The sequence below is a fragment of the Octodon degus genome, unplaced genomic scaffold, assembly GCF_000260255.1.
Source record: "Octodon degus isolate 3935 unplaced genomic scaffold, OctDeg1.0 scaffold00130, whole genome shotgun sequence".
Taxonomy (NCBI): Eukaryota; Metazoa; Chordata; class Mammalia; order Rodentia; family Octodontidae; genus Octodon; species Octodon degus.
Window position 1 is genome coordinate 5,508,526 of NW_004524706.1, and position 13,384 is coordinate 5,521,909.

The following is a 13,384-nucleotide window of genomic DNA, read 5'->3' on the forward strand; positions in this document are numbered from 1 at the left end:
GTGTGTGTGTGTGTGTGTGTGGTGGAACTGGGGATTGAACTCAGGCCCTTGCACTTGCCAGGCAAGTGCTTATTCTACTGAGCCATCTCCCCGGCCCCTTGTTTTAAATTTTTGGTAAGTTGCTATCATTTTGCTTTGTTTGGTTTCGAGATAGTCTTGGCATATAGTTCAGGTTGTCCTTAAACTTACTATGTGGTCCAAATCCAAGACAATCAGTCCTCCTGCCTCAGCCCCCCTAAGTGCTGGGATTGCAGGTATGTACCATCACACTTGGTTCTCAAAATCTTTAATTTTTTTTTATCTACATTAAAATTTTTAGGCCTATAATACAAGTTTCAGAGCATATAAATTTTTCCATTGTGTATCTGAAATACAGTGTAAAGCACTCAACAAAAAGAACTTTAGGAAGTTATTCAGTTTTGAATGATTGCAGTGGAGACAATTTTCCTCATGAAGTAACTCAGATTTCACACTTTCTTGGGTTTTTTTGTCTTTGAGACAGAGTCTCACTACACAGTTCAGGCTCTCATGTCGCTGAGCTGTCTCCCCGGCCCTCAGCCACTTTTATGGTTCTTGGGACAACTAGGAATATGGTATTGAGAACAAAATATTAGAGACCTACATATCTCCAAACAGTCAAGATACAAAGACTGGCTTTTGATTTAAATAACTCCGAGTGCACCTCAAATGGCCCGCAGAGGTCATACTAGCGAGCCCCACCTTGATGCATCAGAATGAGGGCAGCAGCAGGAGAAGGGACCCCACCTGGGAAGGCAGCACAGGGAGCCAAGTCTGGATTTTTGGTTTCTCTGGTGTGCACGCACACACTGACAGGCAACTTTGGTCAAAGCCCCTCTGTTGTCAGCCCCACGATGCCGATAGCATGAGGCATCCACATAGGGAATCAGTTTCTGACTTCTCTGCTGCCCCAAGACCTCAGGGCCCCACACAGTACAGCAGTGGGCAATTCCTAAGGAAAACAGCGAGACTAGGATGCTGGCCGGCACTTGCATTTAAATGGCAAAAGGACACAGAGGTTGGAGATGGTTCCATGTGGCAAGTTTCACTCACCTCCTAAACTGTCATGGGTGTGATGTTAGGAGTGGAAGTGCTCTCTTCTAAAGTCCAGAACTCGGCTACCCATTAGCAAATGCCCTGGACTCACCACTGGGTTTTCCCTTAGGGGCCTCCTCCCCCAGGAGGAAGCAGAACCCTCCCTTAGGCTCCCAAAATGCCTAGAATCATCCCTGTTACCAATCATGCTTTTTACTTGACTCATTCCTTCATTAGGCAGTGAGGGCTTCCCTCCCGAGTGCTGGCCGGGAGCAGGTATGTAGTACAAGGCTCACAGAGGACAAAGACCTCATTAAACTAGCTCAGCAGGCTCACTGCCCAAAGAATTCACTACCCATTTCAATTCTAGCCTGGTGTGGTGCACACCTGGAAGCCCAGGCTGAGGGAGGAGGGTCGCCTCAGTTTGAGGCCAGTGTGCTTCAGTTTCATCTGTCTTCCTCCACGTGTGGCAGCCAAGTGGGCAAGGGAGGCCTGTGTCATCTGGCCAGCCTGGCACTAGAGGGTCTAGTTCAGGAGAATGAGGGAGAATACTGTCACCAGTGTCCCATACCTCATTTTGCACATCTGGATGTCCTTAAAAATGGGGTGCGTCTGCCAACAAGGTGGCATGACTTGGTTTAACCAGTCAGAATATCTCTTTCCTAATCATGTACCTTATACTCAGTGCATCATAGGTGCAAGGAAACACGGTAAGCAACAATCTCCAGTTAGGCTTATTGAGGAGCTGGCATATTAATCTCCAGCTGTGCCAGTGGAGCAGAACTCGGTTGATTCCATGCACAATAGTGGAGGAACAGGGTGTTATTGATCAGCACTGCCCCAGCCCTGCACTGGGCACCTCCCGTGGCCTGGCCACACAGATAAGTGAGATGTCTTCTACAGCCTGAGAACAAGAGAAGCTAGCCTGGGAGAAGAAAGGCACTAGCTAGCCAAGAAGGGTGCAAAGTCTCACTGGGACTGCACACATGCACATCCTACACGCCCACATGTGCATGCCACATGCACACAGCACCAGGGCCTGCTTCAGCCCTCCTGGCCTAATGCCTTACTGTACTCTAGTCACCATCTTAGTCTCCTTTTCCTGCAGCCTTGGCTACATTCCTCAAGAGATCCCCAAGCACCACACCCCAGTTTACTTGTAGTTTTTGCAACCCCTTCCAATATGAGCCAGTCCAGTAGCTGGGTGTGGTGGCGCACGCCTGTGATCCCAGTATGATCCCAGTACACAGGAGGCTGAAGCTGGATGATCATTGAGAGTTCAAGACCAGCCTGGGCTACAAAGTGAGCTCAAGGCCAGCCTGAATTGTGTAGGGCAATACTTTTGTCTCAAAAAGACAAAAAATAAATAACTAAATATGGACCAGTCCACTCTAGCCGCTGTCCCTAGAGAGGAGTAACCTAGACACTAAGAGAGGGAAAAGGCCATGCAGAGACATAGGGAGGAGACAACCATCTGCTAGCCAAGAGATGCAGAGCAGATCCTCCTTCACAACTTCTGACAGCAGAAGGAAACGACCCTGCTGATACCACAGTCTTGGACCTCCACAGTGGTGTGGTAATCAGTTCTGCTGGGTAGTCCACTCAGTTTCCAGGGCTTCCTGACACTGGTCCACCCAAAGGAACCCAGTCCTGGCTGTCCAGGCTACCAGTCACTGTTCACCCTCTGCTGCCTGGTTTCTCTATTTCACACCCAATAACACTTTCTTGGGCTGTAATGTGGCAACCTCTTCTGGCCTCTGGTTCTCTCCCACTGCTCCTCACATTCTGCTTCCTGTTCCCCCTCCACCCAGTTAGCTCCTAATGCCAGAGTTACCCCAGGTTCCCCCTCCCCCATGCATTGACTCAGGTGACCTCCCCACTGTGGCTTCAGACCCCAAAGCTCTGTCGCTGTTCTGTACCTGTGCTTCAAGTTCCAGACCCAGATATCCAGCTGTCTCCTAGACATCTGAGCCTGCACCTCCCACCAGCATCATGAGCATGCGTCCAGCTAATTCCTGCCCCTGCCCTCTATAGGGCCCATCTCAAGAAAGGCTACAGTCTCCTTAGGGATATCCTTGGTTTACTGCTCTGGAAGCTGGGTGACATGATTTTCTATAGCCCCGGGACACCCAAGATGTTCCCTACACCCTAACCACACTATTACATCATGCTCCCTAGATGTGTCCCCACTAGCCTGTGACATACATCATGAACAGTAGGGTCTGTCTCACATCCATGCAAAGGGACCTTGGACACTGGTTATCCCTTCCCACGAGGGAGTGAAAATGCTCCCGCGAACTTTTTGGAAGTTAAGAAACTGCCACTCAAGCATAATATCACGAACAAGTTTTTATTTGTCCTGCATATAGAACCCAATAAATATAAAAACATCTCCAAAATTAGTCACCTCCCCAAAAGGCCCCTCCCTCCCTGGGTGGGCCCAGACAGGGGCAATGGGGGTTGCAGGCCACCTCCTTCTGTCCAGTCAACAAGTTCCATATAAAAATAGATCTTTAAAGGGCTCCCAAGGCCTGCCACCCTGCATCAGGCCAGCGCCTGCACAGGGCTAAGGCCTGGGACACATAGCAACTCTGGACCTCACTCCTCAGGGGAGGGGAGATCTACCCTGGACACCGAAGTCCTCCAGCACAGCCAGGATCCCTCCACAGAGCAGCTGGGGAAGGGAGCACTGTGACCTTAAGAGAATGAAGTGGCCAGTGAGGGGGTGAGCTGCTGTCCACCTAAGACAGGACGCTGGTCCCCAGGGTTCCCTGGAGGGGCAGCGAAGGGAGAGATGGGTGTGCCTGGCAGGGGACCACCAACCCTATCAAAGGTGGAAGCAGTATTTAGTCTGCCCAACTACCCCGAGCTGACGCAGTTCAGAGGAGGCATAGCCTGGAGTGGGTGTGGGGGCTCCAAGGGGGGAAGAGCTGTTACTGGCAGAGTGAGGCCAAAGGCACTGCTGAGAGTCACTGTCCTCCATCACAGGCCCTCCCCAGAGCTGCACTATGCCTTTCAGCCCTATGGCTCCTCAGCGAGTCCTTGCTTACACTCCTCTTGTCCTAAGCCTGGTCCTTTGGCCTGCAGCGATCTCTACCACCCCAAGGAAAGAGATCTCTCTTCCTAAGCCTCTGTGGGCTTCAGCTTCAGCTAAGATGCTTTTCTTGACACCCCTCAATATACACATTTCAAGAGCATCTCCATCAGGCCCTCCAGCCTACCCTCTTGCTGACCCCAAGGGCTCCAGGGGCCCTGGTCAGTAATGCAGTTTGATTACTTCTTGCACCTGAGCTCAAGTTCCCACCAGTCTGAGCCCCCAGTGTCAGGCTCTGTCTCCTTCACCTCTCCTGCAAACCTCTCTTCCTTCCAGGTCACCCGTCACAGACCGCACCCCCACAGCCAAACCAGAGTAGGCATCTGTCATGGGTGACATGAACAAACTCAGCCCTGACCACCTCTGGGCCATGGCCACACCATCACCACTGCTGCGGGCCCCTCTGCATAAGGGCTTCTGGAATCAGCTCAATAACAACCACCCCCACCATCCCCAGGGCTTCACAGAAGCCAGAGGGAGGAGGTGCTCCAGAGGTGGGGTCCAGGGACTGAGCTGGCAGGAGAGGGTCACCTCTACAGTGTCCTCTGGGCTGCCCCACAGAAGATAGCTGCTGCCAGAGGGCAAGGCCAAGGACCTCCTCTAGACCCTAGATCAGGTTCCAACCCCTCTTCTGGCCCTCAGTCTCACAGGCTCTGAGTTCCCCATTGCACAATGCTGTTTCTGAGTGTCCTCTCCACCTCTGCCCAGGTGGGAGAGCAAGACTCGCAGAGCTCCATGGAGAGAACATGTCCCCTCATGCTCTGCCAAGTGAGTTCATAAAGTGAATGCAAACAGGGAGCCATGTGGGGCCTCAGGGGAGCACCAGGACCACTCGGCCCAGCCAGGACCCTTCCACTCATCCTGCACTGCCAGGCCAAGGGGAGGACACAGTCAGCTCCTGAGCCTTGGGCCTTGGGGCCCAACCTCCAAGCTCAGCACCACTTTTGCCTCCCTGGGCCTCAGGATGGTGTCCAGACACACCTCAACCAGTTGGAGAACAGGCGATAAGGAGCCTGGCCCCTGGCACAGCCACACGTGGCCAAGATACCCAGCAACTGTGGTCACCGACTCTCAGGAGGCCCATGTTGTCTGGCTGGATGACAAGTCTGTAGGAAAAGGGGATACCCACTGGGAAGGCCCCAACCCCCAATGGGTGTGGAAGACAGAAGGGGCATGAACCAGCAGGGCAAGCAAAATCTATTGACTCCCCATCTATGCTCCAGCTCTGGCCCCAGGACCCTCAATTTCCTCCTGTAGCTCTGAACCTCTTTTTCAGGGGCACTAGGTCCGAGGGGAAAATGGGAGAAGCAGGCAGTGAAATGGGGAACACTGTGACCCCAAGCCAGCTCTGGGCTCCAAGGAAAGAAGTGCTCACTCCCACCTGGGGGGGGTGAAGCTTGCCAGGGTCCTTGCTTGGGCAGGGCTGAGGTTCCCATTGGGTCTGCCTTGGAAGACAGGGACACTCACACCTGCACCCCCTGGCCCTGCAGCTGCAGCACTCGGGCCTGCAGGGCGCTGATCCCACTCAGGAGGGCCTCTCGGTGCTCCGCTGAAGAGATGCCCAGGCTCACCAAGTCCCTGGAACAAGGGCTGCTCAGATGCAGCGGGTCAACCGCTCTTTAGCTCCTCCCACATCACCCTCTCCCTTCTCTGGGTGGGGCAGGACCAACAAGGGCTTCCCACCTAGGCAGGGGCAGTGTCCCTGCCTTGGCTGCTCAGACTCACTGGGAGGTCATCTCAGCCACAGCCTCCAAGGTCCCATAGCCAGCTGCTGCAAAGCTGTCCTTGTAGCGGCACAGGTCCAGGGCCTCCAGCCAGGCCCCCACGGAGCCAAAGGAGGGGAAGGTGGAGAAGGCACGGTCCGCCAGGGGGGTGGGAGGCCTGGGGAGGAGGAGCAGTGGTCAGCTGACAGATCTAGTGCCCAGACCCAGCTGCTCCCCCAGGAAAGATGGGAAAGGGAGGGCAGCCAAGCCCCAGGCACAGGCCTGTAGCCCAGAAGAGGCAAGACTCAGGGTACTCCAGCAGGTAGAAAGCTGCTAGGGTGCAGGTAAGGCAGGTGATATATATGTGACACAATGAGGTTAAATTCACTTATTTTAATTATTAGAACTATACTGAGGGATGCATTGTAAATATATTCATTCAGTCAGTGGTCATTGTGTGGGGATATGTGGGGCAAAATCCAGGATGAGTGACGTGAGATGAGATGTACCTGAGACAGGTGGGAGTGATGCAGCTGTCCAGGGTGGCTGCCGAGGGGTGCTACCCAGACAGCTGGGGTGCTGTGTCTGGGACCCTGGGGAAGCCATTCATGTGAGGTCGGCAGAACCTCGTCCAGATGGGCATCAATAGGAAGGTACCTGGGACAGGTGCTTGTGGCACACTTCGAGGGTTCTGGATCCTGCACCATCTTGCTCAGGATGCTGTGGATCTGGGAGAACCTGGGCCGCTCAGCCGGGTCTTTCTGCCAGCAGTCAAGCATCAGTCGGTGCAGGGCGGAGGAGCAGTTCCTAGGGGGCGGCAGCCGGAAGCCATCTTCCACAGCCTTGATCACCTGGGCCATGGCGATGGGGGTGGACAGGGGATTTCAGGTCCCCCCGACACACACACACACACACACACACACGCACGCACGCACGCACGCACGCATAGGCACATGCACAGGCATGTACACATGCACACCCCATTCCAACAAGGACTCAGGTAGTGGCGAGGCAGAATGGGAAGGAAGGAGATAGAGAAAAGGGACCTGGAGCTAGGAAGTGAAGGGTCAAAGGAAGAAGTCAAGGAGTTGGAGCTACGAGTCACTCACATCTTGGCCAGACATGTCCCAGTAGGGCCGCTCACCGAAGGCCATCACCTCCCACATGACCACACCAAAGCTCCACACATCACTGGCAGAGCTGAAGTGGCCAAACTGAAGTGTCTCAGGGGCAGCCCAGAGCGCCGGGCTCCGGCCACTCTGTAGGTGGGCAGGCAGGTCAGGATAGGAAGAAACTGAGTCACAGCCAGGCTTCTCCACCCCACATCCAGCCCCACCTGTCATTCTCACAGGCAGCCCCCCAACACCCAGCTTTACCCTTGGGGAAGGCATTCCAGCTGACCATGGGATGGAGCCCACAGTGGCATTAACTCAGGACAAACTGGGCTCAAGGGCAGGGGAGGGAGAGACCCTGACAGCAGGGAAGGGGCTTGGGGGAGACAGAGAGTCCTGGGGAAATGACCTCTCACCATGGTGGTATAGACAGCCTCTGCTCGGTCGCGGGGGCCCCGCCCAAAACCAGACAGCTTACAGAGGAGGCCACTGCTGACCAGCACACGGCGGGCGGCGAGGCCCCGGTGGACATAGCCCATCTCCGACAGGTACTTCATGGCTGATGCCAGTCCAGGCAGGAGCCCCATCAGCTGCTCAGCCACCAGCTGCCCCTCATGACGCTGCAGATGAGGGGAGGCCGGGGTTCTGTGCTCAGATCTCCTGGTGCCCTCACTGGGACCCCTAGGTCAGCCTGACTGGGGGGAATGATGCCAATTCCGATTCCACGCCCACCAAGGAGAAAGTGAAGGACCAAGAATAAACTGGTCATCCGTCCCCCCAGGGCCCAGGCCACTCACCCTGAGGAAGCTGTCCAGGGCCCCATGGCCCATGTACTCAGTAACAATCATCAAGGGGCTTCCTGTGCCAGATGGGGACACACACGCTAAGTTGCCTGGCTACTCTGCGCACACATGCTCCTCCCATGAAGCCCCATCTTTGCTAACATGGCCAGAACCAAAGTCAAGCTCCCTCATCTTGCTACTCCTCTCCTCAACCCAGCATCCCCCAGGTGCAATGGCAAAAGAGGTATCTATAGGGGAACAGAGGCCAACATCAGGAACTACAAGTTAGCTAAGATCACCCAAGGGGTAAGAGTTTCATACTCTCCCTGGCCACACTACAGGTCAGAAGGTCATTCCAAGTGAGTGACCTGGGGTCTCCCAGAGTGATAGCAAACTAACACCTGTCTAGACTCTTTCCTCCTTGACTCCTGGAGCCCCCTCCTGATAGCTGACATCTGTCCTTTACTACATTCACAGCAAGAAGTGGAGAATCAGGCAGGCCTACCTCTGGTGACAACCCCCTCCAGGCGCACAATGTGGCTGTGGTCAAACTGGCCCAGGGTGAGGGCCTCGGCCAGGAAGCTGAGCCTTTGCGAGTCTGAGCAGCCATCTCTCAGCGTGTGCACTGCCACAGGCAGCTCCTGGCGGCCAGGTAGCTGCAAGCAGCCGCAGCACAGGTCCCCAAACCGCCCTGTGGGGAGCAACACCTCAGTTGGTCCCCTGAAGGCCACCCCCACCCCCAGTGTCCAGCAGGGCAGCATGAAGTGAGGAGAGAATGACTCTGGCCTGGGGTGTGGAACTCCAGAGTTCCCATCCTGGTAACCTGAGTACCCACACTATGACCTTGGGCTTCACCTCTTCCCCCTGGGCCTCTGTTTCCTTCCCTGTTAAGCTTTGAACATGACTGCACCGCCAGCCTCTCACAGGCCATGAAGCCAGCATGAGCCAGGACAGGGGACGAGGACATCTGTTCTGCCTTTTGTGCAGCAGGTCTGGTGACAGTTTCAGGAGAGTGTCAGTTTTCTGGGGAAAGTGTTAGGCTTCTCTGAACACAAGGGCAGGTGGGCAGAGGGCTTGTGGCCAGGTACAAAGGCAGGAGGACGCTGACCTGAGCAAGCAGACTCACCACATCACCTGCAGGAGGCAGGGGTCATGCCCATCTTACAAATGAGAAACCAAGGCTCTAGGAAGCAGAGCATGCCCTGTGATGCAGCTCACTGGTGGCAGCACCACAACCAGAACTCTGCTTATAAAAGCCCCTCCTACTGCCTCTTGAAGGCCAGGCCCTACACAGAGCCTGCAGCAGATTGCAGTGGCTGACCCTGAGTGGGACTGGATGGAGAGGTCTTAGACTGACTCTAGGGCCCGGTGGGGGTAGAGTCACACATCCCTCTGGTGGGCATGGAAAGCATGCTCAATGTGGAGAGGACCCCCAAACTCCACTGGGGCTAAGATTTTAGAGGAGGCTGACTGATGAGAGGGGTGGTGGGTAGAGAATCTGGGTGGGTGGAACCAGGTGGGTGTGGCTTAGGAGGGTGTGGCCTATGGGAGGGGCTTCCCTGGTGCCCAGCTCACCTGCTCCCAGGCTCCTCTCCAGCATGATGCTTTTTGCATCGAGCTCCTTGGCAAACAGGTGCACAGCCTGCAGCGGGTCCCCACAGCTCTGGGGTTCCAGGAAAGTGCGACGTGTTGGGACTTTGACTGGAAACACAGAGTAAAAAAGCCAGAGCCTGAGGAAAGGGACCTTACTGCTGGAACAGGAGGGGCTTGTGAAAGCACCCTGAGCAGAGGTGGGTGAAGCCCACCCTCCAAGTGACCCGACAACTCACAGTGGAAATACAGCTCCTCTTCTTCATGGGCATCACTACCTCCTTTGCCATAGCTGCAGGGCCTGTGGGTGCAGAGAACCCCTTCACCAGGCCACCCCAGCCTCCCACTTCAGCACCCAGGACAGCACTTCTGCATCCGGAGACACAAGGCCTTCACCCCAGGAAGGAGTATCTTGTCCTGCTGGTTTAAAGACTCCATCGCTCCTGCTCTTGCTTTGTGTTTTTACTGGCCATCCCCTTCATGGTTTGGCAACCTCTTCCCCACAGCACCATCCCAGCCTAGCCCCATACCAGTGTTTTCACAACACTTGTGACTACAGAGGTTCCCAAACCCACACCCCTAATTTACAGCCCTACATTGCTGGGAAAGAGGGGACACAGGCAGGTCCTGTCCACAGGTGCAAAGGAGGAGGCCTGACTGCAGACCACAGCAGAGCACCTGACCCACTAGGCTCAGCACAGAAATCTTGAGACAAGAGGCAGTCAAGGACCAAAGGCCTGAGTCACAATCAACAGAGCCAGAGGCAAGCATTTGTTGCCCCCAGGCAGGATCTTGCTGGGCCAGATAAAGACTCAACCCTTTATTCTGGGAGCAGAGGCCCTGCCTGGGGACCTGGAGCAGGGGAACGCTGTGCTTCAATTTGCATTTTAGAAAGATCATCCCAGCTGCTGAGTGCAGAGGTCTCTGCAGGAGGCCGATAGTGGCTCAGGCTGTGGGATGACCATGCCAGGAACAGGAAAGAGGGGGGCTGGACGGGAGAAAGGAAGACAGAGGAGGTGCTCCAGAGCTCACTGAGAACCCGTCACTAAGACAGGGAAACAAAAAGTGCACAGAGATTACTTGGCAGACTAAGCTGAGCCTACGACTTGCCTGCTTAGGCAAGCGCAGGAACTGGTGTTCAATCCCCTGTGCCACACACCGTGCTGGCCCCATCCCCAGGTGGGCTGAGCTGCCCACAAGACCAGGCGTGGTGGCACACACCTGTAATCCCAGCACTGGGGAGGCTGAAAGCAGGAGGATCACTGCCAGCCAGCGCTGTGTAGTCCTGTACCAAATAAATAAACCAATAAATATTTTTTTAAGTGTACATTTAGCCATCTGATGAAGCCTAAAGTTGCCAGGGTCTCCTGATGATACAGAGTATTGATCTTCTGTGGTGGCATGAACTATATAATGCACAACACAGATCCATTTGATTATCCTAACTCACTATGCAGTGAGACCCTCTCAAAAAAAAAAAAAAAAAAAAAACAGTAGCAAAGCAAAGCAGACCATGCAGCGATGATAACTAAGAGCTCAGGATGCCACCCGCTATTGAGAAGTGAGTGAGCCAGGACAGAGTACAGAGGCAAGGAGTAGAGGTGCAGGGACTACAGCACAGAGCACGCACTGAGGGCCATACAGAGGGGCACGAGGAGGGCTGGGATGCACGTGGGGGAGCCAACGTCCCGACCCCTCAGCCTGGCACTTCTCCCCACAGCAGGGCAGTGTGGTGGCAGTGGCCTGTGCGCTGCTGTTGGCTCTCTAACTGCTCGGGCGCCTGCTCCTCAGCCCTGCTGGGATCTTCTCTTGGGCTGCAGTGCCCTTGTCTCTTCCCTTCCCCCTGCCTCCAGGAGTCCCGCCACTCAAAGCCAGGACAGCTGCTCAAGGCAGCTGCTCATTCCTGCTTTCCAACAGGCCTGGCGCAGGCCGATGGGCCTGGTAGCTCTAGGAGCACAGCACTCCTTGCTCTTGGCCCGCCTGCCTGACTCAGCCTTCAGTCACTGTCAGAACCTCAGTTAAGACCATGGAAACAGCCAGTGCCGAGGCAAAGGCACCTACTCCTGCAGCCCAGAGGTGGCCCCAGGTGGCTGTGCAGACTGAGATATGGCTTCTGGCCAGCCTGCCCCCCCCACTACATACAGACTTCCCACATTCTCCAGTTTGCTGACCTTCGCCCCAGCCTGCGACCACCGGGCACATCTGCAAATAGCAGAGTGCGGCCCTGGGGAGAAGCAGAGGTGAGACTCATGCTGCATGTGAAAAGACCAGAATTTCTCTTCTAGACTCCAGCTCTACCTCTCCCCACGCCACCCCTTCTCCCAGCTCTCCTGCAAGCTTCCTTCTGCTGTGGGTGGAGGGTTTTGGCTGATGGGGTCCCCACCCTGTCTTCTCCACACCACACACACACACACACACACACACACACACACACACACAATTTTTTTCGTTTCTTTTTGCCTGTGTTCAGTGGTTTCCAAATCCCTTGGGGGCAGGGGTGGAGCCTCTGAACATCTCAGGAGAATCCTAATCACACTGGAGCAGCTAGAGCTTGGCTCCATCCTCAGTGATGCCTTCTGACATTTAATGAGTTAAGGAGCTAAATCCCCTTCATCCCAGAGCGGCTGAGCTTGCTGTGGCGGCTGCCGCAGGAGCAGCGTGTGGGGGAGGGGCTGCGCTGGTAGCAGCTGTCTCTTACGCAGCAGGGCCTGTGTGTGTACAAATCCACACAACTGCAAAGCCAATGCAGATGCAGACACAGGTGAGTAGGAGCATGTGTTATTGTGCACAGGGGAACACACTCGCCAGGGGCACTCAGCCTAGGACTAGCCACTTACCTCCTCCAAATGGCCAGGACACTCATCACAGAACCCAGGACGAGGAGGGCCGAGATGGTCACCACAGTGACCATAACTGCGGGGCTCTGGTCTCTCGACCCTGGAGTGGCTGGGAGGAAAACCAAAAGGTTGAAGCAGGCCGAGAGCTGCTTCCTGGGGAGGCCCCAGCACAAACTCCCGTCCCCACCTCACAGGAAGATTCCCTTGGAGCCTCTGCACTTCGGCACTGCCTGCCTGCAGCAGGGGGACCAAGGCAGCACTGTCCAGAGTGACACCTGGAGTGCCAGGCAGGACGTCTCCACTACACCCCAGCTCTGAGGAAGGAGCAGAACCCCAGGTCTGGCTGGAGGCAGAAGGTGAGTGGCGATGACAAGGAGTATCGGAAATCAGATACTCATGGGGCACAAAAACAGAAACTGAGAGACAAATGTGCCAGGCAGGCTCTGTGTGGCTGTCAGGATGAGAACCTCCTGGTCTTCATTGCCTCGAGCACAGGCTAGATCTGGTGACTAACCTCTAATGAACAGAGTATGGAAAATGTGACAGAAAGCCATTTTTACTGTCAGGTGACAACAGCCTTTGGCTTCCATCTTGGGTGCCTTCCGTCTGCTTCTCACTTGCTGTCTCTGGAATAGTCTAGCACAGCACAGAGCAGCCTTACTGAGGGGCGCAAAAGGCACACACACACAGGCCGCAACAGAGAGATCCTGAGTCAGCCCTGAGGCGACAGCAGCCCAGAGGACACCTGGCTGCGGCCTGGGAGGGAGACCCTGAGCCAAGGCCACTGGCTAAGTGGCACTCAAGTTCCTGATGCTCAGAAACCATGGAACAACCCAGTCCTGTTACTCTTAGCCACTGGACTGCGGTAGATTTGTTACCCAACCATAAAAAGCTAACATGGCAGTGATGCACAACCCCTCAGGAGATCCTGATATCGTTCCTCTCCTGTAACCCCAGTACTCAGGAAACTAAGGCGGAACGATTCCAAGTTTGAGGCCACTGTGGGCTACACAGGAAGTTCAAGGCCAGGCTGGACTACACAGAGAGATCCTGTCTAAGAACAAAATTCTGACTTGGGGGGGTCAGAGCTTATTGGAAAAACTGCCCACAGAGAAGGTGAACCAGACCCCTCATGTCCAGGGTCACAGCAATGGAGGTAGACATGGGATGGATGGCAATCTTCAGTCCTTCTGTACGGCTCCAGTCCCCACTG

At 55.0% G+C, this 13,384-nt stretch overlaps 1 protein-coding gene across 1 annotated transcript in view; it reads right to left on the reverse strand.

Annotated features, from left to right (window-relative positions):
* Positions 1 to 3,364: 3,364 nt before the first annotated feature.
* The window catches only part of Epha10 (EPH receptor A10), a 38,270-nt gene continuing 28,250 nt past the window's right edge, over positions 3,365 to 13,384 (reverse strand). Inside the window, exons 8-18 of the mRNA XM_004641037.2 lie at positions 12,172 to 12,280; positions 9,574 to 9,635; positions 9,320 to 9,445; positions 8,250 to 8,435; positions 7,760 to 7,821; positions 7,379 to 7,582; positions 6,960 to 7,109; positions 6,508 to 6,701; positions 5,873 to 6,028; positions 5,617 to 5,725; positions 3,365 to 3,412 (exon numbers count right to left, since the gene is read on the reverse strand). Of these exons, the coding sequence (XP_004641094.2) occupies positions 3,404 to 3,412; positions 5,617 to 5,725; positions 5,873 to 6,028; positions 6,508 to 6,701; positions 6,960 to 7,109; positions 7,379 to 7,582; positions 7,760 to 7,821; positions 8,250 to 8,435; positions 9,320 to 9,445; positions 9,574 to 9,635; positions 12,172 to 12,280 (1,367 nt within the window). The 3' untranslated portion in view covers positions 3,365 to 3,403. The remainder of the gene's footprint in view (positions 3,413 to 5,616; positions 5,726 to 5,872; positions 6,029 to 6,507; positions 6,702 to 6,959; positions 7,110 to 7,378; positions 7,583 to 7,759; positions 7,822 to 8,249; positions 8,436 to 9,319; positions 9,446 to 9,573; positions 9,636 to 12,171; positions 12,281 to 13,384) is intronic.